Raw genomic sequence first — 22,401 nt, 5'->3', positions numbered from 1 at the left:
CCCTAAGTTACGGGTCAAGTCTTTCATTCTGACCTCGGGAGGGAGATCCTTTTGACTATCTCTCCGAAAACGCACCCCTCTTATAATCCTCTCACTGTAATATCACAACAGAAACTACAATAACAGCAACAGAAATAGCAGCAGCAGCCACAAAACAACAACAGCAGCAGCAATATCAACTCCAGCAGCAGCAACAAAAAACAACAGCAAAAAACACAGCAACGCACACGCAAAGAAGTCACCGGAACCGGAAGTGGTAGCTCTCACCGGAACTGGCAAAGTCACTCAGGTTAGAGACGGTTAAGTTGAGGTATAAGGTTAGAGGTGTTTGCGTTAGGGTATAGCGTTAGAGATGCTTCATTTTAGCCATAAGGTAAGCGAGGCTTAAGTTTAGGTATAAGGTTAGCAGCAGCCACAGCACCAGCACCAGTAACACAGACAGACAGACAGACAGACAGACAGACGTCAGTCAATCAGTCAGTCATAGACTGTAGCGAACAGCAAGGTTTTTAACTTGCTTTTAAAAATATTCAGTGTGGGGGCCTCTCTCAGGTCCCTCAGTGTTCCATTTACTTTGGGCATAGATACAGAAAGCAGCTTCTCCTGCTTTAGAGTTGGTACGAGGGATAGTTAAAAGACCACTGTCTGTGCACCTGAGAGTTTTGCTGGTTCGTGTATAATTAGCATTTATTTTATATACTGAGGTGCAAGGCCATTTATAGCTTTATATACAAGTAGCAGAATCTTAAAATCAATTCTAATTATGACGGGGAGGCAATGTAGAGATCTAAAAACAGGTGTGATATGTTCAAACTTTTTGGTCCCAGTGAGAACGCGTGCAGCCGCATTTTGGATTAACTGTAGCGGCTGCACAGCTGATTTCTGGAGGCCGGTGAATAGGCCTTTACAGTAGTCCAATCTACTCGTCATGAATGCATGGATTCATTTTTCGGAGTCTGCTTTTTACAGGAAGCCTCTTAATTTAGAAATATTTTTTAGACGCTAGAAGGCTGATTTTGTGATTTGATTTATATAGCTCTTAAAATTTAGATTGTCGTCTATGATTTTTGGCTTCATTCTTGCTCTCCAGGGACAGAGAACTAAGATGAGCTGTAATTTTCTGTCTTTGAGCCTTTGCACCAAAGATGAGTATTTCTGTTTTGTCTTTGTTCAGTTGTAAATATTTCTTTGACATCCATGCATTAATATCATTAATACACTGAGTGAGGGACTGTATGGGGAGTAGGTCATCTGGAGATAGCGATATGTACAGTTGAGAATCATCTCCATAATTATGGTAATTTATTTTGTGTTTCTTTACAATATGTGCCAGTGGAAGCATTTAGAGGTTAAACAACTATGGTCCCTGAATCGAACCTTGGGGCACTCCACGTACAATATCCACTTTGTTTGACACAACATCTCCAATGAACACGAAGGCTGTCCTGTCCCCACCGTCCCACGGCACACTTCTCGGCTTGGCGGTGAGCCCTGCCCGCTTCAGGGCCTCAAGCACAGCACCCACATGCTGCAAATGCCGCTCCCAGGTGTCACTGTAAATGATCAAGTTATTTAGGTAGGCCGCGGCCTATGCTACATGCGAACGCAGGACGCTGTCCATGAGTCTCTGAAAGGTGGCAGGGGCAACCCGAACGGAAGTGTGCGAAAGTGGTATAAGCCAAACGGTGTGGGGAATTTTTTCCGTGGAGATTTTTCCTTGGGCTCCTGAGGCAATCTGCCAGTAGCCCTTGGTTTAATCCATTATCGAGCTGTACCTAACTGAGCTGTACCTTACCGGTCGAGAAGTTCATCGAACCGGGGCATAGGCTATGCGTCAAACTTGGACACCGCGTTCTCCTTCGGTAGTCCATGCAGAACCGGACTGACCCATCGGGTTTACCCACCAGCACGATGGGACTAGACCAGTCACTCATGGACTCCTCTATTACGCCCATGTCCAGCATGGCCTCTAATTCCGCCTGCATGATCTTGCGTTTGTGTTCAGGCAGGCGATACAGCCGAGAGTGCACCTTCACCCATGGGGTTGTCTCCACATGGTGGTGTATGAGGGCCGTCAGGCCTGGCAGGGAGGAGAAAACATCAGAGAAGCGACGCTGAAGTGCAGCTACGTCCGCCCTCTGGGACGGAGAGAGTTGGTCACTTAACAGGGCCGCGGTATGATCAGCCGCTTTTTGAACCTCCGGCCCCAACTCATCCTGCTCAATGACTGGCGTGAGGGTTGACTAACTGGCACTCAGGACACGGAGCACACCATTTACACACATCTGCCGAAATGCCCAGCCAATAGAAGCAAGCCATTATCCGCTGTTGGTTATCTGGTATCTGGTTGATATCTGATAACTGGTTATGGTGAGCCGCCCAGAAGAGCATTTCCCGGCGGCTCTTCGGCACCGACAACTGGGTTATCTCCTCTCTTATCTGAGTGTCACGGCTCACTCGATATAACCTGTCCCTAATCACCGAAAAATACAGGTGAGTGAGCAGGGCGTCTGGGTGCATTAATACGCCATTGATTTTAACAACCCCCCCAAAGGCCCGTAAGGTGTCGTCTCCGGACTGCTCCAGTGCAAAATCGTCAAAAGGAGAGGTTAGGGTTAGGGTTAGCGCCCGCCGACGACTCCTCCGCGTCACTGTGCTTCACACCACACAGCGAGAACAGAGAGACTGAAACAGAGTTTCTTCCCGCAAGAACTGTCAATGCTGACCTCACCAGGGGTCCTCACTGAGACACTCACTGGGACACACACATAGGCTTCACTACCTTACTGTACTGTATGTAGCATACTGTACCGCAAGGTCATACTGTACCGCATATTGTATCACTGTTCTACCGCATATTATATCACTGCATACTGCGCTGTTTTGCTGTTCTCTTCGGTGTTACTGTATTGCTGTGTCATACTGTTGTATATTGTACTGTATATCTCCACACACACTACCTCACTTTATTCACATGCAACTTTAATGCACATATCTGTATATACATAATAGCCTATCCCATATACTGTACATAAGGGTATATCTGATTTCCCCTCACATGCATGTGTTGCCATGCAGGAAATGGACAAATAAATGCCCTGAACTTGTACAATTCATCATGTTTGGTCATTGAAGTCACCAGAGTCTTTGTTTGTAAACCGTATTGTCAGGTGCAAAGTTAAGACTGTTTCCAAGTTGCACTTTGCGCAAAATTGAAAACTAAAATAGGCCTGATGCTTCCGTGTTACAGCAAACCATTCCTGTTCATGAGATGGAATCAATCAATCATCGTCCAAATCCCTAAAGTCCTCCTGCGTTAAAACACAACTGGCAACCCTCCGCGCATTGTCTGACATTGTCAGGATCCTGCCCTGCTCTAGGTCCATCTGTCCCTCTCTGTCTCCCTCTATCCCTCTCTAGCTCCCTCTGTCTGTCTATAGGTCCCTATGACCCTTTCTAGCTCCCTCTGTCTGTCTGTCTGGTATCACATCTCTTGTCTTTACCTTCCTTGTCACTTCTCGGGAACTTAACCGGGTCCCCATCCCCTCTGTCGCAGTCTGATCGTTGCATGTGTTCCTGTGTGTGTTCTTCCATGTGCTGTGCATGTTTCCCTGGGTGTGTGCCTCTGTGACTTTTGGTCCTAACTCTATCCCGCCTGTTTCTGGCTCCTGACTCCCCCCCTGTTTCTGAATCCTGATTCCCTGCCTGCTCCTGGGTCCCGATTCCTTGCCTGGTCCTGAGTCCCTGCCTGTCCTGGTCCTGAGTCCCTGCTGTTCCTAATCCCCCATCTGTTTCCTGTTCTTCATTCCCTGTCTGTCTGCACATAAACTCTGTACCTACTCCCAAAACCGTGTGTGCGATCCTGCGTTTGGGTTCACCTGACCGTATTCCTAACAGACATCTCAGAATCTCAGTCGCTACATCCTCCCTGTTCTCTATCTGGTAAAAAGAAACACACAGAACTCTGTAAATATCCCTTGTCCGACATGGAAATGTGTAAAGAGAGAGAGATTTTTGCCCTTCCTGATACCGACCGATCTGTATGAAAGCTCCCTCAGATCCTTCCGTTGATGCATATTTCATTGTGCCGTCATGCGCTTTTGTAGAATGATCACCTGGACTTTAATTGGTTGGGACGTGCGGGGCCTTTAAAAATTAAACATTGTCTTTCGAGAGGAGAGGAGGGGGGTGGGGGGTGAAGGGGGAAGAGGAGGGGTGGGTTTGTTATAACCCCGGTGGTTGCCCAAATGAGGTCTGTCGCCTTGCCGGAGGAGTTAACCTTTGAGTTCCAGCGCTCGGCGAGAGGAGACAAGGGGCAAAGTTTCCGTCTGTCACTTCCAGCGTCCGGGAGAGGAGAGACGTGAGGGGGAGAGAGAGATGGAGAGAGCGAGAACAGCAGAGAACAGAAGGAGAACGGAGAGGGTCGGGTTGGGAGGGCGATGGGTGGATCAGAATCCTCATGAATATTATAATGACAAACGTTTTATTCATATAGGTGCTTTTCAAAGCAACGAGGCCTGAGAAGCGACGCTGACACAAGAGTGGTGTGACATATCACAAGCGTGCGTGTGTGTGTGTGTGTGTGTGTGTCTGTGTGTGTGTGTGTGTGTCTGTGTGTGTGTGTGTGTGTGTGTGTGTGTGTGTGTGTGTGTGTCTTTCGTAGTTTCCTCTTCTTTTTTTTTTGACCAAAAACGCTGAATGAGCAATTAACCCCTTCCAGGCCGGCCTTTGAGTTATTACCGTCTATTTCTGACCTCATCTGACGTTCCGGCTGTGGTTGAAATAAAACCTTTAATTGGCCGGATGATATTTGAATCTGAAAAAGACCTCACCTTCTTATATTTTATGCCATACAACAGCAAAGTCTGTAATTTATTTTAGTAGTGTTGATATTGACCGCAAACCCTAAATCTGCCTCTAGCACGTGTTACAATAACAAACAACATTAATCCAAATGTAACAATAATCACAATTAAAGACTATTTTATTCAAATTGATGTTCAATCTTTTGGCGTTATTTTAAGTAGCTTTTCTAACCTTAAACAATGATGATTATGCTTGTATTTGTTTTTTGTCAGTTCGGTTGTTGGGTGGTTATGTTTGTATGTAGGTAAATGATCTTCCTTAAAAAGCCTATTGATGTACTTTGGTCACATTTAATCTCACTTTTCATATCTATCTATGTATCTATCTATCTATCTATCTATCTATCTATCTATCTATCTATCTATCTATCTATCTATCTATCTATCTATCTATCTATGTATCTATCTATCTATCTATATATCTAGCTATCAATCTATCTATCTAGCTATCTCTCAATATATATATATATATATATATATATATATATATATATACATATACAGTATTTATCTGGTATACTGTATATTTACAATTTAAGAGAAGATACGAAAAAATATATGATTTGTGCTGCTGCCATGGTGACATTTCAGACTTTCAAGTTTTGTTTGGTTCTAGGATGAGTAACAGAAACTCCAATATTGTGACAGATTCTCAAACCATAGTCATGTACCTTCCCATAATCATGTCAGTTACCTTCCATGAAAGCAAAATGGAAGAAAATCAAGTCAATTGGAGTTCTTTGAAAAATTGTTCTTTTTTAAATGAATTTGTTGACTAAAATTGAACAGCAGAGAGGTCTATCCCTGCCATTGCCCTTGACCAGTGCCTTGCTCGAGATCAATGGCAGAGACAAAACAAAAAACGTTAACCGTTCGTAAAAATGTTCCATTGTTGTTTTTTAGAAGTCATTTGGTTTCTAACTGCCAAGAAATGTTGACAACATGAATGTCATTTACAGCTTTTGAACCCACCCAAGTACTTACAGAACTATTGGTCACTTAGAAGCTTAGAAGAGACTTAGAACAGACAGAAAGACAGTAAAAGCTTCCGAGTGTTAACACTTCCAAAGCTTAAAAAGCTAAAAATGCTTTTCAACAGTGTCGGTGCAAACTGTGTCATGCCAGTAAGTCATTTCGGTAAAAAAATATGTCATTTTCCCTTCGAATTCTAACTCTTACCATCTCATCTCATATACATTTTCAAAAAGACATTTGCCAAAATTGAATCCTTGTGATTTTTATTTTGTAATGTGTATAAATGTAACACATTATAATGTAATCAATTTTACTGATTTTGATATTAAGTTACTGTGAGATAAAAGTATTGCTAGGTCCGAAAGTAATAACTCAAACTAACAAGATATAAATGTTGCTGTTTTTGAGTTAAATAAGATGATATATTTTCTAAGATACCTGTGAAGTTTTTCAGTGTTTTTCAGTGTTTTAAAGTGTAATTTTCACTTTACGGTCTTAAGCCAGTTTCACGCCGAATCCAAAAACGCATCCGACGGTTGTATCCTCCCCCTAGTGGCCCGTTGCATTAACTGTGTCTGGGTCCACAAATCCGTCAAATTCAGTTTAAATATGGAACCTGTATCTCCGGATCACGCCGCTTCAAAAAACACCCTATTTATTTACCTTACGAGGACATGTTTACGATCAATCCCATGGTCCCAAAAAAAAAATGATTTTAAAATACATTAATTCACTAGAGGAGTAATTTATATTGATATTTTCAAAGCCCGGGGAAAGGAGAAAAAAAAATGTCTCCGAGACGCACTGAGGTGATGCCTATTAATCCCGTCCATCCGACAGCAGCATCGGGAAAGGTAGAATAGTTAAATGACAAGCTCCCTCACAAAAATAGAGACAGAGAGAGAGAGAGAGATAGAGATAGAGAGAGAGAGAGAGAGAGAGAGAGAGAACGAGCACACTTGAACGATTCCAACTACAGCTCCCCTCAACCATGGCTGTGGTTTTGAAAAGGAGGTGAGCGTGGTGGGTGTGGGAGTGGGAGGGGAGTGGACAGGCAGGTAATGGGAGGGCGGGCGGGGCAGGGAGACAGGCACGGGGGGCAATCACCAAAATGAATGCAAATGGTGGCGTGGGCAGCCATGGGTGCCCCCCCCCCCCCCTTCCCATTGGCGTGGAGTGAGGGCTGCACTTCCAAAAAAAATATGGAAAATAAGAGAAAAAGGACAGGCCCTCTTGCCAACCAAACTTAATGGCAGATGACTTTGGGGGGGGGGGCACTGTAAAGATATTTGTGCATGTAATTATGAATAACCTGTAGTTCTATGGAAATTGAGGATTCTTTGTTTTGTTGAATGTAATATTTTTGAATGAACAAATTCTGGATGATACCCTATCCCTACACTTATTTATTTTATTTTTTTTCACTACTTTAACTATCACAAAAACCCAAGACATGCTCCCTCACGCTGTAAAATCTTCACAATCAAACCTCCATCAAGCGTTCAACTATGGAGTCGTGTGAGAGCTTGACCCTTGTTGTTGATAAGAACTTGAATTTTTACATAAATACCATCTGCAAGTAGAACACAGCCAAAACTGCATATTTTTCGGCTTATTTTACTCCATTTTTTTTTATTTCTGGCTTTCCCTGGTATGGGAAGCTAACCCTAACCCTTACCCTAACCCTACCCCGCATAATGAAATGACCACTTCTGACCACATCTTTCCAGGAATTTAACTTTCTACCCTTCAGGATGCAAGAGATATAAATTTTCCTTCATTCCTCGTGCAATGAATATGCTTACTTTGCACACGGCACAGTAGCACTTTTCTTATGAACCATTTCTTGTGGGCGTTTCTGTGCAATGCATAGCTACTTGTGAAACGATCTTGTTTGCTATTGTTTTATTGTTCATTTGGGTCTTTCATGTACATCCTATTGTTCATATTGTTAGTGTTATTGGGCCTTTTTGCTACAAATCACATTTACCCACTTCAACCTGGACCATATCTTCACCATTACAAGTCTTATTTGCATGGTTCTGGCCTCCTAGGGTAAGGGGTATTACACAAATGCACCACTTAAAGTACCTGTTGTTTTCCTTCCTTCCATTTGTTAAATACTTGACATGAGTATGAGTTAAATGTGTGGGTGGGGTGGTTATTCTCTGTCAAGATAATCTTTCTTGTAATTTTCCAAATTGCAGCCAATTTCCTCCCTCCATTTCGACGGCTCCTCTCGTGTCTCCTGGGCATCTTGGATGCGGGAAAGAAATGTTATTGCCTTATAGAGCCTTTCCATTTGCAAACCTAAATGATACACAGGCGTCCAGTTGAGAACATACAACACACAGACTGATATCTCTAAAGAACGAGAGGCTGGTGTGTTTAAATGCCAAATAATGAATGGTTGTGGGAGAATAGCAGTCTTTCTTCCCCTATTTTTCTGAACTGCGCCTCCTTAGAAATGGGAATAGGGGCCTTAGATGTCCTCAACCTTAACCTTATGAGTTCACGTAACCACATGTATTCATGAAAAAAAGTATAGATTTCTTCTTCAAGAGGTTGTGTTGTGAGCTGAGACAGTGTTGTGATACACGTGGGACTTTGAAGCCAGCTTGAGCCCTTTGAGTCGGAAACCTCTCGCTCAACCTCGGTGTGAGCCATACCTCCTTTTTGTAGCTCTGATCTTCTGCTTTTGAAGCCTACTAAATGGAAGAAAATACAAAAGAAATAAGAAACGCAGGATCCCCACCTTCACCGTGAAGGGTCACATGCACAGTAGTGGTCCATCCAAGATGAAAGGAGGCCAACAAAGTTTTGGATTGACTTCCCAGACAACTTTGAAGATGGATAGAGGCGTAAGGAGGAGGCACAAACCTCGCTCTCTCTCTCTCTCTCTCTCTCTCGCTCTCCACCGCTCTCTCTCACCCCCACTCGCCCGCCTGCACAGTGGGCTCCGGCCCCTTCCCGCCGTGGCGAACATCACGGCTCGTGGTTTCCAGATTAATAAAACAGGAAATTAATTAATTTTGGATGAAAGAGGCGCGGCGGGGGGCAGGTGGCGCCTCATTAAGGCCTGTATTATTGATCAGATTGAAACCCTCCGGTACCTCTGGAACCAAAGTCTTATAGCGTCCACCTCGCCCACACACACACACACACACACACGCACACACACGCGCACACACACACACACACACACACACACACACACACACACACACACACACACAACACACAAAAAAAGAACCCCCTCCCCCTCCATCGTCCATAAAGAATGCTAATTGCTGGGAGCTAAGGAATTAATAGCTAATTGAGCATATTTTCAGACAAATCATTATCGTGGCTTGACACTAAAATGAATGCCTTTAATATGCATGGGCCCCGTCATGCGTGATTAGCGCGGTAATATCGCAGGAAACCATGGGAAAGGTCATGCAAAAGTAAAAGGAGAGGAGGGTGTTAAAAAAAAAAAAAGGAATATGGTCAGCGTAGCGTTTCCCGGAACGCATCACTCAGAAGGACATTTTACAATTTGACGCGAGCCGATGCACCGATCCGATATCACGTTATTTATCCCGTGATGATTGTTATGTTGAGCAACAGAAAATGTAGCCGGAGCCGTAGTCAGAGCTCACTCCATTTAATCAACACAGTTCACGACAGAAAGCCAGTCACGTAAAGCAGATACTACACTGTCTCAAACATTAACGTAAAGCGGAACAATGCGCTGTCACAACAGACATATAGTATTCCTAGATTTACTGCGTTTTTTAATTGCTGTTGCACTACTCTTTTATACAATTACTGTACTATTTACGTTTCTTAATGTATTTTATTTTATAAAATTTTGCCTGCACTTTAACAGTCTTTTAAAGGGGTTGTTATTTATTCCAAAATGTATTTATTTATGTTCTTTATGAAGTTATGATTGACTGTCAAACTAGATAATAAAAGGAAGTTCTATGGCATTCATTCTCTGTACGTACTGTATTTTTTCATGTTTTACAAAGGGTTTAACCTGAACCAGGCCATACAACAATGATAGCAATAACATCACACACATACATGGTAAGCAGTATACAACTGTTAAAAAAATTAAAAAATAAAATTTTGAACCAATTTTGAATATTTAAAAAAAATATATATATTTTTTTTTTGTATTTTAAGTCTTATAGTCTTAGAGTCTTCAAGATTTGAACTAGATTTTTTTTTTAATTTTGCATATTTGACATTTATATATATTTTTTCTGGACATTTCTTCACAGCTGTTTCTCCATTAAACTCTGATAATGTAGTTTGAATAGACAAAGCAACAATTTATAAGACAATTAATGGTTGTGAATGACAAGTTTGTTTCATGCGCGTATTATTACGTTTCACGCAAATGCGGATCAGTTGCTTAGCCTACATGAGCTGTGTCCGCTGTGTCCTCAAAAGTCTACGAAATGTTGCCCAGACTTCGAAAAACACTTGTTTTCAAGATAATCGGGATCAGTTCCTGAGGACAAGGGCGAGGTGTTTCTCAGTGTTAGAAGCACCAAAACCAGAGTTTATTGTGGTTGCCCCTTTGTGGATCACACTCTGCAGCTACAGTATGAAATGCCTACACCTGGTAAGTATATTGTGATATGCATATAGTGTATAGTGTGTATCGGGTTTGTATATACATGAGTACTTTGTTTGTCTGCCCTCCAAGTCTCATATAGACAGTCCTCCGCTATCCATTGTGTTGTTTTCCCCTCTGTGGCCATTTTGTTGTCTTGCCAGGCAGCTTGCCATTAAAAATTAAGTGGCAGCTAAGTAACTAATGCATTTTCTCGGTCACATGTCAGGCGAATGAAAAATTAACAAAAGAAATAATTAATTTTGATTGGTGCCTACAGTAGTAAAAGAAAAAAAAGGAAAGAAAAAAGAACGCACGCCGTGTTGTGTGGTTATGAGTAATTCATAACCTGCGCAAATCCTTCCATGCTTACATCCAAAATAACGTAGCTCTCACCCGTTGTATGAATTCTGTAAGACCTTTAACTTATGTTCCGTGGTGTAGTGATTACGACGCACCCCCCCCCCCCCCCCCCCCGCAACCTCTGTGGGGGCTCTGAAATTTTAATTGGCTTTTTATTTTGAAATACCTCCCCCGTCATCTAAAATGCATTTATCCAGAGGTAAACATGATTCGCAACCAGGGTTTCATTTTGTAGCTATTAATTCCTACCTTTCCTTCCTCATGTCGCGCCGACTGCAACATGCCTCCTTGTGTTTTCGGCTGTTTTGCCGCCTGGCACGTACAGGAGCAGCAGCACACGGCTCGGATTTAACTGTCATTCGGCCTAATGCGGCATCCGGTTCCCCTCCTTGTTTACATGCTGTTAGCCCGACTGCCGCAGCTCTGTGTCTGTTTTTTTAAAAGCCGCAGAACAAATAGAGGAGGATGATATTCTGCCGCAACACCTACAGGTGCCTTTTAAATTGCTTTCACAACTGTTCATTTATCGAGGCAAACTGAATGCCTGATGTCTTCTCAACTTAAAAGCACTGCAGCTCGCCTGTAATGACTCACTTTTATACATACATGTGCAATATATTGTAATAACACTGTAATAACATTGTAATGCAAACTAGATGTGTTTTATCAACTTCTCCTATTGGATATGTACAGCTTGTCTCCACAGCTTGTCACTCCGGGGCCACAGCCAGGAGCAGTGGGCAGCATACATGGACGCGCCCGGGGACCAGGTGATAAGTGTCCATCGCTGGTCAGACGATGATGGGTGCATGTTTTTGGTGGGGGTCCTTACTGACGTGAGGTGGAGGAAACCCCATGTGAGCACCGGGAGAACATGCAAACTCCACACAGAAAGGCTCCTATTTGGGAGATAACCCGCCGGAGCACGGTGCCAACAGCGCCCCAGGTGGGAATCGAACCCAGGACCTTGCTGTGAGGCAACAGTGCAATGCACTGTGCCACCATGCCAAATCCAAGGTCCAGTTCTGACGCTCACGTGCCCATTGTTGATGCTTTCGGAGGTGGACAGGGGTCAGCATGGGCACTCTGACAAGTGCGGCAATGCAGCCCATATGCAGAAAGTTGTGATGCACTGTGTTCTGACACCTTTCTATCATAGCCAACATGAACCTTTTCGGCAATTTGTACTACAGTAGCTCTTCTGTGGGAACCATAACAGACAGGCTAAATACCAGACATGCATCAACGAGCCCATGAGCACCCATGACCCCGTCACTGGTTGACTGGCTCTCCTTCCTTGGACGTTTTTGGTAGGGACTAACCACAGTAAACAGGGAAAACCCCACAAGACCCATCATTTTGGAGATGCTCTGACACAGTCGTGTAGCCATCACAATTTGGCGCTTGTCAAAGTCGCTCAGATCCTTATGCTTGCCCATTTTTCCTGCTTCCAACACGTCAACTTCAAGAACTGACTGTTCGCTTGCTGCCTAAAATATCCCAACTTTAACTGTCAGTGGTTTTAATGATGTGGCTGATTGGTGTATATGTACAATGTATTGAAATAACATTGTAATAACAATGTAATAACAGTGTTATAATATTGTCATACCATAGACATTGTAATAATGTTGTAAAACCATTGTTATAATTTAGTTTTAGAATTTAAAATATCCCATCAATATTTTTATTTATTTATTCAGCCACTATTCCATTCAATCCCAGCCATGGGGTAGTTAGAATTATTTGATCCTGTGCATATTATAACATTTTGTATATTCTTTATATTTTTGTATATTTGTTTTTCTTACATTTTTTGGCTATTTTTATGCTAATTGTCTCATGGGGGCAGCAAGCAGTACCACCTTTGGTACTTCCACTAACTATAAATATGCATTTTTGCCCACTCTCATTTAAGTAACTAGGTATGCATGAACTTTGGGTGTTTGTAATTATAATTTATTATTACTACAAATTATTGAGCATTTAACCCTAAATTTAAATAGTTCCCACTGCTAATGACACTGACTTGTGGTAACAGGTCATTTGTCTTTCAATTCACATTGACGCTCAAGATGGAGGACACTAGCACATTTTGGCTGCCGCTCTATCTCTAAACCCAAGTTTGGCTGTTTAATCAACGCCTGTGTTGCTATTACTTGACTGGTTAAGTTGTCCTGCGAGTCTGCGGCTACATGCTACCAATTATCCTCCATTCCAGACAAACACTTTCACTGGATTAGCGCCTCCAGATCAGCTCATTGTTTACCTGCGAAGACTCCCTGGACTCACAGCATAACTTTGTCGTCCTGCTCCCGGAGAGGGCATTCTTTCCTTCCCGGTGTGGGTCTTCCCTGCTGGGCTCAGGTTGGTTTTCTCAGCTTGCCACCGCCGTACCTGGTTGAACTCCATTCTCCGAGCAGGTTCGTGAGACTAACAGGCTGGTAGCCCCTCCAGGCTACCTCTCCTCCTCACTGTTGGGACTGTTGGTGTCCTGCCACTGTTATGCTGTGGATTATTATGCACAGATACTTCTGGGGTGCACATCGCTTCTCCTTCCCCAGATATCCGGGTCTTGGGGGAACTGCCCATTGTTCTGACGGCCCATTATTCCGAAACCCCAATAGTCCAAAAATGTTGGGTTAGAGAAGGTTAAGTTTAGGTAAAGGTTAGAGATGGTTACGTTTAGGCATAATGTTAGAGATGGTGAAATTTAGGGTTAGGGTTAGGGTGTCATTCATGTAATACATTTTTCGGACTGTTGGAATAATGGGCCGCTGGAACAATGGCATGGCACCGCTCTTGGTCAGAAGCCAATGCAACTTTATTTATTTGTTTTTTAGTTTTTCTTTAACCTGTGCTGTCAGCGTGCTTGGCATACAACACAGAGTATTCATATGGCATCAAGCATCAAGGACAGAGTTAGTCTGCAAATGGAGTTCAGCTTCTCAACCTGCAATGCAACTCTTTATTAATTCTTAAATCATCAAGAACTGCTGCAATACAGTAACTCTGTCCTGTGGACGACCTGTAGGATGACAAGAGCACAATTTTTTTTGTGATTTTTTTTTTGGGTCTATAAACAGTTAATCACTACTCCAAGAGGGGGAGAATCCCCACAGGTGAGAAAATTAAACATAGAACCAAACAACATGTACACAGAAAAACATAAACATCGGATGACAACATGTATTGAAAAAACAAAGTTAATCAGGTCCAGGAAAACTGGAGCAGCAATTGGGCACCTGGCCTCTTCCTGTCATAGTTATGGCAGTAAATGAGGGAGGAAAAGGAGAGGATTGCAACCAGGAGGGTGCTGGGGTGCGTTCAAAGCAGGTTTTGGTGGTGTGTGCGTGTGTGTGTGTGATGAGACCGCCTGTATGTTTAAATGTTGTGTGTGTGTGTGTGTGTGTGTGTGTGTGTGTGTGTGTGTGTGTGTGTGTGTGTGTGTCTGTGTGTGTGTGTGTGTGTGTGTGTGTGTGTGTGTGAGGTGTCCACCGGTGAGTGTACAGGACTTATCCCAGTTGGTTCTGGTGTATAAGGTCGGTATTATGTCATGGTACTACCAACCAGTGGAAAGGTTATCGAAGCCACCCCGGAGCTCCGCAACCACCCCACTGCCGCAGGAAAGCCCTGAGCACCCTGCCCTGCAGCCACAGAAGACCCCTGGGGCCCCAGAGAAGCTTGAAGCCCACGGAGCAACCCTCTTGCTTAGCCCTGAGGAGCATAACCCAGTCCCAGGGAGCACAAGGAGACCTCGAACTCCCGGGGCAGGCACATACAACCCACCCCCAAGTTCAGGCACAAGATGCAGACGTAGGTGCAGAACCTGGGCCGTGGACGGCAGGCAGGGAGCGCAGGCCTGGAGCCAGGCCCCACTCCAAAAGACTGACAATCCGCCCGAAACTCCCACCCCGCAAGCGAGCCGGCTGGACCCCCAAGCACACCCATGCCCCACGCAAGGGCAAGGCCCACCCCACTGCAAGCGACCAGACACCCTACCCTAGCCGCCAGATATATGGGCCCTCCACCACCCCGCTCCCCAGTACCACAACCCACATCCACAACAGCAAGCAGCCCCCCAGGCGCCCCATAAGGCACCGGGCATCACTCTCTGCAGCCTTGCCAGGTCACAGCACACCATAATCCATCAGGAGCAAGCTGCCAGGACTCCTGCCCAGCTGGCAGGGGGCCCGCCCGGCCACCCTCTGGCCAACCACACCCCCACACCAACCCACCAACGACCTGCCACTACGGAAAACCCCAGTGTGAGCAGTGTGTGCTTTTGGCAATTGCAGTTAAAATTGCGGTGTGTGGCAATGCTATCTTTGTGTTAACGCGCTTCATGCCAGTGCTGTACTCCACCTCAGATCTTCATAATCTCAAAAATCACCTGCGTCCGCATGGACCGCATGGACATTTTCAAAGAAGCTGAAATACTTTGCAGAGACCGACATCCACACAGAGGTTCCGCTTGTATTTGTGCTGAGAATTTACCGTCGCCAAACTCCATCCCGTTCCTGTGGTCTTGTCATACGCAAACTTCCTCATTACATCCTCACAACATGCAGCAGGTAAATCTGTCCAGCCTCCATCCTGTTTCTCAGTCCTCACAACCTATCACAAAGCAACGATCACTGATCACTGCTGTTATCTACTGTTCCTGCTAAGCCAAACCCCTCCCCTCTCTCTGACTTGTCTGATTTTCTGCCCCAGCTATGTGCCATCTCACCTTCCACTATCCTCCTGGATGATTTTAATATCCACACTGATGACAATGACTCTAAAATTTCCTGGAACTGATACAACACATCAACTTCCCCACTCAGAGCCATAGTCACTTATTGGATTTGGTCTGCTCCACTGGTCTCACCCCTGGGCCACACTGGAAGCAGCATCGTCACAAAAGCGGCACATCAACTTCAGATACATTGCCATTGCAATGTGGAAGGTCACACCAAACATAAGCACCAGTGTCGCGACAGCGGCGTGAGAGGTTCCTATACCCCTCGCATTTTTTTAGAACTCAGCTTTTTTTCCGTGCGCAAAACGTAAACTGGAGCGCAGATTCCCATAGAGGTCCATTCAAAAGATGTATTTAGTGAAAATATTTAATCACCAAGCCTGGTATCTATTAACCACATATATACATACATACACATGTACACACCGTATACATATGTGTACAGATACAGATACAGACACATATACCTCATTATGTTAAACAAATATTATCATTCCAGCATGAAAATAAACGGTAAATTTTACTTCATACTCGGGAAGTCGTTTTATAAAACGTATTGCTCTGGTATACCGTACCTGTCGGCAACACGGAAGCAGGACGGTGTCCTTGCTGCTTGGACTCACTACATCTGGCCTCCAGTCAAACTGACGTGTCAAGCAATAGATTTGTGTAGTAGAGAAATCTGTCGATTTATTTACAGGGTATTATTAAGCTATTAACACGTTTTATCAAATGTACAAGAATATATGCATTTTGCATGTTTTTCTTCATTTAATAATCAAACCACAAATTACTGATAAAAAATGATTAGAAAACACTTTATTAGAGAAACAGCTCAATAAATACAGAAATATAGATTGTGGAAGTCTCCTACATCCTCCTCTGGTTAATGTGACAAACCCACCGCAGCCGCGCCTGTCTTCTCCCTCGGGCCCACGGAGAAGAACCTGCGCTGCCTTCCTGCTGTGTATAGGCACAATGTGTTTAAAGATTATTACTCATTCCAGCGATCAAACGCATTGTATTTATTTATTCCAGCAATAAAACACATTGTTTTCAAGCCAGAAGCTGCTGTGTGAAATATAAACAATAAACGCTGAACTCAAGAATAAAATTAAAAGTAAATGGTTGAAAACGAAAGAAAAGATTCACTTAATTCACGTACCCATTGAAAGTTGAGAAATGTTGTTTATTTTGACGCAATTTTCGCGAACGCGCTGTAGATGGAGTGTAGTCAGACCGGGAAGAAGTTGATGGATCGTCAGATGACGCAACGCCTTCCTGTCACTGACATGACGCTGACAATGTCGCTTCTGGTGTGGCCCAGGGGTTACATTACATCAACTCTCCAGGCTCAACCTCAATATCTCTGACCCCCCGAAAATCACTGAGGACATTGATGCATGTGCCACTCCAGCTGTTGCTGTGAACGACGACATTGTCCAAGTAGGCGGCATATGCTGCAACGCAAGAGCTGGTCCATGAGTCTCTGAGAGGTTGCTGGGGCCCCAAACAACCGGAAGCATAACAAACTGGTAAAACCCTGGTAACAAACTGGAAGGCAGAAAGTGGATTTTTTCCTTGAACTCTTGAGACAAGGGAGTCTGCCAGTAGCGCCTGGTAAATTTAGTGTTGGGAAAAATTGAGCCATGCCTAACCGGTGAAGCAGCTCGTCGACCCGGGGCATCAGGCTCACGTCAATTTCTTTCACCATTCACCGTTTGGTAGTTCACAGAGAACCGGACCGACCCATCAGGCTTGCCTACCAACACGATGGGGCTACACCAGTCACTTGATGTTCTTGTGTTTGACGTACATGGGCCAGACGTGACAGTCAAACAGACCGGGCGGGTCTGGCACAGTGTAGTTCCTTGAGCACCTCCTCTTTTTGCATTCTTCATATGGGATGTAAAGATTTAGATTCCTCTGTCTGCCCCATGTGCGGCATGGCCTTCAATTCTCCCTGCGCGATTTAGCGTTTATGCTCGGGCAGGTGATATGGCCGAGAGCATACTTTTACCCCCGGGGTTCATCTCCACATGGTGGTGTATCAGGGATGTGTGGCCTGGCATGGGGGAGAAGACATTAGAGGCCCACCTCACCTCCAACGACCTGTTTCAATCCGATTTCCGCTCACAGCACAGCACAGAAAGAGCCCTCCTCAAAGTCACCAACGATCTCCTCCTCTCCTCAGACTGTGGTCACCTTACTGTAGCATTCTTATCCTCCTCGACCTCACTGCAGCTTTCGACACCACCAACCAGACCATTCTTCTCTCACACCTCAAATCCTCCATTAACATCACCATTACCGCCATCTCCTGGATAAAGTTATATCTCACAAACAGCCAACAGTTCATCAACATTAACAACTGCACCTCTCCCACCGCTCCTCTGCCCCAAGGTGTTCCTCAGGGTTTGATGCTTGGTCCTCTCCTGTTCATCCTCTACATGTGCCTCCTTGCTAACATTATACGTCACAGGGTCTCCACTTTCACTGCTACAATGATGACGTCCAGCTCTACACGGCAACTCCCTCCACTCTGACCAACTGTTTCACTAAAACCAATAAAATTTTGGATGGCGAGCAGAGCGTGGCACACTGCTGCCTCTCCCACCACGGCACCTGCGGCAACGCCGTCGGTGCCTGCCACCGTTAAGCAGCATATATGGTATGGGGAGGATAAATAATAATAATAATAATAGATAGATAAATAGACCAACCCAGCGAGGGAGCACTTGTCTATCCTTTGTTTTTAGAAGGACTCTGCTAGTCGTACTTTTTGGTACTACACAAGCACACATACAGTACACACTGACACACACTCTTCTCTCTGCTGTATAATCCTCTTTGCCTCGTACCCCCGTGTGGCAACCTGCTGAATGAAGGGATGCGTCTTGACAACAAATAGGAGATAAGACGGAAAATATGCTTCTCCTCACTCTCCCATATAACTAATAGATAGACTGTTGGCTTGCACGGCATAAATACTTTAACCACGTCGCCTCCATTTGTAACTGTGCCGCCCAAATAGAATCAAACAGGAACATATGAAATATAAATTGGCATTTGTATAATGGCCCTTTGTGTGTGTGTGTGTGTGTGTGTGTGTGTGTGTGTGTGTGTGTGTGTGTGTGTGTGTGTGTGTGTGTGTGTGTGTGTGTGTGTGTGTGTGTATGCGTGTGTGTGTGTGTGTGTGTGCCCCTGCAGACAAGTAAATTGAGGCTCTTCACTTCAGGGATTCCGGTCAGGACAGCAGGCAGTTGTACATGGGAAATATATTTCACTTTATATAAAAACATTGCTGCCCTAATTACTACCATCCAGCTCACCCCGCCCACCCACCCACTCACACACACACACACACACACACACACACACACACACACAGCTTTAATATCTAAGTGCCTTATTGAGTAGTCCTCACATTACTTTAAGACCAACTTTCCATGCAACTGTATATTAAAATATCAATATTTTGGTACACATAAGTGCATGTGCGTGTGTATAAATTGTGTGTTTGCGTGTGTATACCTGCCTGTGCATGTCTATAAATCTGTAAGAACCTGTACACATGTTCCACAATTCTAATAATTGGAATTGTGGATAATAAATAAATAAATTAATTAATTAATAATGTATCAGTGTGCACATGGATGACTGGATGTAAGTGAGTTTAAACTTTGTATCCACGTGCATTATGTTGTGTATGATATGATGCGCTTTAAAACAAAAGAGTGAAAGAAAGAAAGACAACAATATTGCAGAACTCAAAAACAGAAGAACAACTGTTGCCGTATCAATACAGATACATGAAAACAAACAGAACAAAAAAGAGAAAATGAAGATAATGAAGGAAATGCAACATAGATACACCACACTTACATAAAATACAAGAAAATACATAAAACGGCATAAAACATACAAAACACATCAAATGGATAAAAAAAAGAGAAGAAACGAGAGGAAAGGAAAAATACCATTGTCGTTGGGGTGCGCCCACCCACTGTGCATCCGCAGAAAGGAAGCCACGCTGCCTTCTGCAGCTGCGGTTTTACCATGCCCCTTGGTCCGCAACAATGATGATTAGTTGTTTATCGACCGAAACATGGCAAGTTAATTCTCCAAAGAGAATAACAAAACAGCTGTGGTCTTGTCATCCTGCAGGCCGTCCACAGGACAGAGTTATTGCAGTAGTTATTGATGATTAAAGAGTGGTATTGCAGGTTGATAAGTTGAACTCCACTTGCAGATTAACTCTGTCCTAGATGCAATGGCATACAAATACTCTGTGTTGTATGCCCAGTACGCTGACAGCACAGGTAAAAAAGGGAAGAAAGAACCAAGAGGAAAAATATGAGACAGAAAGAAAGAAAGAAAGAATGAAAGAAAGAAAGAAAGAAAGAAAGGAAAGAGTGGTGAGGAAGAAAGAACGAAAGAAAGAAAGAAAGAAGGAAGAAAATACGAAGGAAAGACAGAAAGAAAGAAATTGCAAAATGGGACATAAAATAAAAGAGGCAAATGATTTCTCCATGGATCAGAATAAACTACTGTACGGACCTAACAAAGAAAGAAAGAAAGAAAGAAAGAAAGAAAAAATGGGTCAGAACTCCAAAAAAGGCAAACTGGATACCTGCGTAAAAACAAACAGAGCAAAAAAAGACAGGATAGAGAGGAGAGAACAAAATATAAGAAAGAAAGAAAGAAAGATATTATTAAAGAAAGAAAAAGTTAAGTGAATCCAAAATATTAATAAAAAAAAAAATGTAATACATATAAAACAACAGATACAAAAAAAGACAGGAGAGGGAGGGAAGAGAGGAAAAAAGGAGGGGAAAAATATAAGAACGAAAGACAGGATATGAGAAATACAGGAAGAATGACTAAATGCGAGTTAGCAGAAGAGATGCAGGGAGCATGTAGACCAGCAGCAACATGGTCTGAAGAAGCTTTTACTACACTCCTGTTGTATAACATGTCAAGCTACCTCACACATACACACATACACACACACACACACACACACACACATACACAAGCATACACACACACACACACACACACACACACACTGTACACACACGCGTGCGATCAGACTCCTGCCGAGCCTCTCTGACCACAGATCCGTCGCGGTGGTATCTGAAGAACATCTGTTCTGGCACATGTGTATTACAACCGCACGGCCGCTGTACTACATCTCAAACTAGGGCTGGATCCGTGTAAAATGTGGAGAACATCTAGTCTGTCTTGTTCTCAGACCAAGGACACAGGGCGCTATGACGACACAGATTTTACAGAGGGACACACACTCACACTCACACGCAGCCACAAATACAGTTTGTGGTTCAATTGTGTGTACGAGTATGTCACTCATTTAGACTTGTGGCAGTGATTAAATACTGTAGAGAGCTAAATGATAAAAAAGAGCATGACACAAGTCAACACAAGGGAAAAGGCGTGCTTCTACAGATGTAATGTACTTTACAGAGGGATTAACTTAATATTTACCCGGTTAAAAACCCACTTAATTACTTAATTACATAGCTTATATCAACAGAGGAACACAGAGCGTATGAACATGAAGCGGCGATGAAAGTAGGGATGAAAAGTTCGGCTCTTTTGGTAGAGTCGGCTCTTCACGAGTCCCTCGGTGAAAAGATTCCATCAATTTTCCGACTCTTTGTTCGTTTGATTCAGTCGGTGTAACGAGAGTCAGAGGAGTCGGTTCGGCTCTCGATTCCATTCACAACTCATAAGAATCATCGCATTTTCTCAAAATGATTAATTTTGCCGGAATGCAGGGTAGATCAGTCACATATAGGAGGAATAATTCCAGAGGACATCACATGCATGACGCATTACTTGGGCTGTCTTCATTTTTCATTCGAGGATATAGTCTGTAGCCGCTGTCGTACAGAGGTCCAGTTAATCCTGGCGGTGAAGAACACCCGTCAATATCGCAGCCTTGCAAAGGCGGCATAATGCCCCTGTATGTGATTTTAGATGGTAGGCTGGCTGCTCGGACTCAGAGGCGTGATCATGGGGCGTGACACATAACACAACAGCACCAGCCTCTCGGGTGACATATAAAATGCACGTCGGGCTGCAGACATCAATGATCAGTCATGATCAATAGCTGATCACCTGGTTTCCACCGGCAATAGAAGCCTCTTTTTCATTACCGGTAATGATTATTCATATTTAGTTATATTATTATACAAGTAATAATCTGGAGGCGCAACATAATTACCAGGCCATCAGCTTCCTCGCTACAAGCACCAAACAGCCTCCATGCAATTAATAAATAGACAAAACAACCTTTATATCAACCGGTTTTTATTTGAGCCGTTTAAGTGCCATATTCCAGAGAAAACCGCTGGCTCCGTCGCTGCAGTGCAAAGCTCCGGTCCGCCAGGCAGCCGCAGCAGGCATGCGCGGGAGAATCGGCTTCTCGCCTACATAACATCCGGCTGTAATTCGCGCCGGATGACAAAAACAAACAAAACCTAACCTCAACTTAACTTAACTTAACTGAACATTAACCTTCAAGCCGGCTACACCTTTCACACCGACGTAGTTTCAGCACGGTTTCGGCTCCGCGACTCCCTCCGCTGCCGGAGGGAGTCGCGTCAAAGATGTGTTTGCCTTGATTGAATTGCTTGCGAATCTTGCGTCACCAGATGAAAGCCACTTTGGATATTAACCGCACCCAGCTCTGTATCATACCTTTCATACCAGTCCACCAAACACACCTTTCTCCCCTGTCAGAGTCGCTGATTGAGTATCTTCAACAGGGAGCAGAGACTCCCTGCTGCCTTTTTGAACCCCTATCCAGCTGCATGGTT

The 22,401-nt window shown here is 43.9% G+C and overlaps 1 protein-coding gene across 1 annotated transcript in view; it reads left to right on the top strand.

Annotated features, from left to right (window-relative positions):
- Positions 1–13,581: 13,581 nt before the first annotated feature.
- LOC307233528 (lysophosphatidylcholine acyltransferase 1) overlaps positions 13,582–22,401 on the top strand; it is a gene marked incomplete at both ends in the record, with an annotated part of 75,563 nt that continues 66,743 nt past the window's right edge. The window contains 5 exons of the mRNA XM_080004866.1: positions 13,582–13,617; positions 14,859–15,080; positions 15,165–15,279; positions 16,884–17,002; positions 18,039–18,198. Of these exons, the coding sequence (XP_079860992.1) occupies positions 13,582–13,617; positions 14,859–15,080; positions 15,165–15,279; positions 16,884–17,002; positions 18,039–18,198 (652 nt within the window). The remainder of the gene's footprint in view (positions 13,618–14,858; positions 15,081–15,164; positions 15,280–16,883; positions 17,003–18,038; positions 18,199–22,401) is intronic.

Source organism: Zeus faber (assembly GCF_960531495.2).
Source record: "Zeus faber genome assembly, chromosome: 8".
NCBI classification, from domain to species: Eukaryota; Metazoa; Chordata; class Actinopteri; order Zeiformes; family Zeidae; genus Zeus; species Zeus faber.
This window is presented reverse-complemented; position numbering and strand designations above follow the sequence as displayed.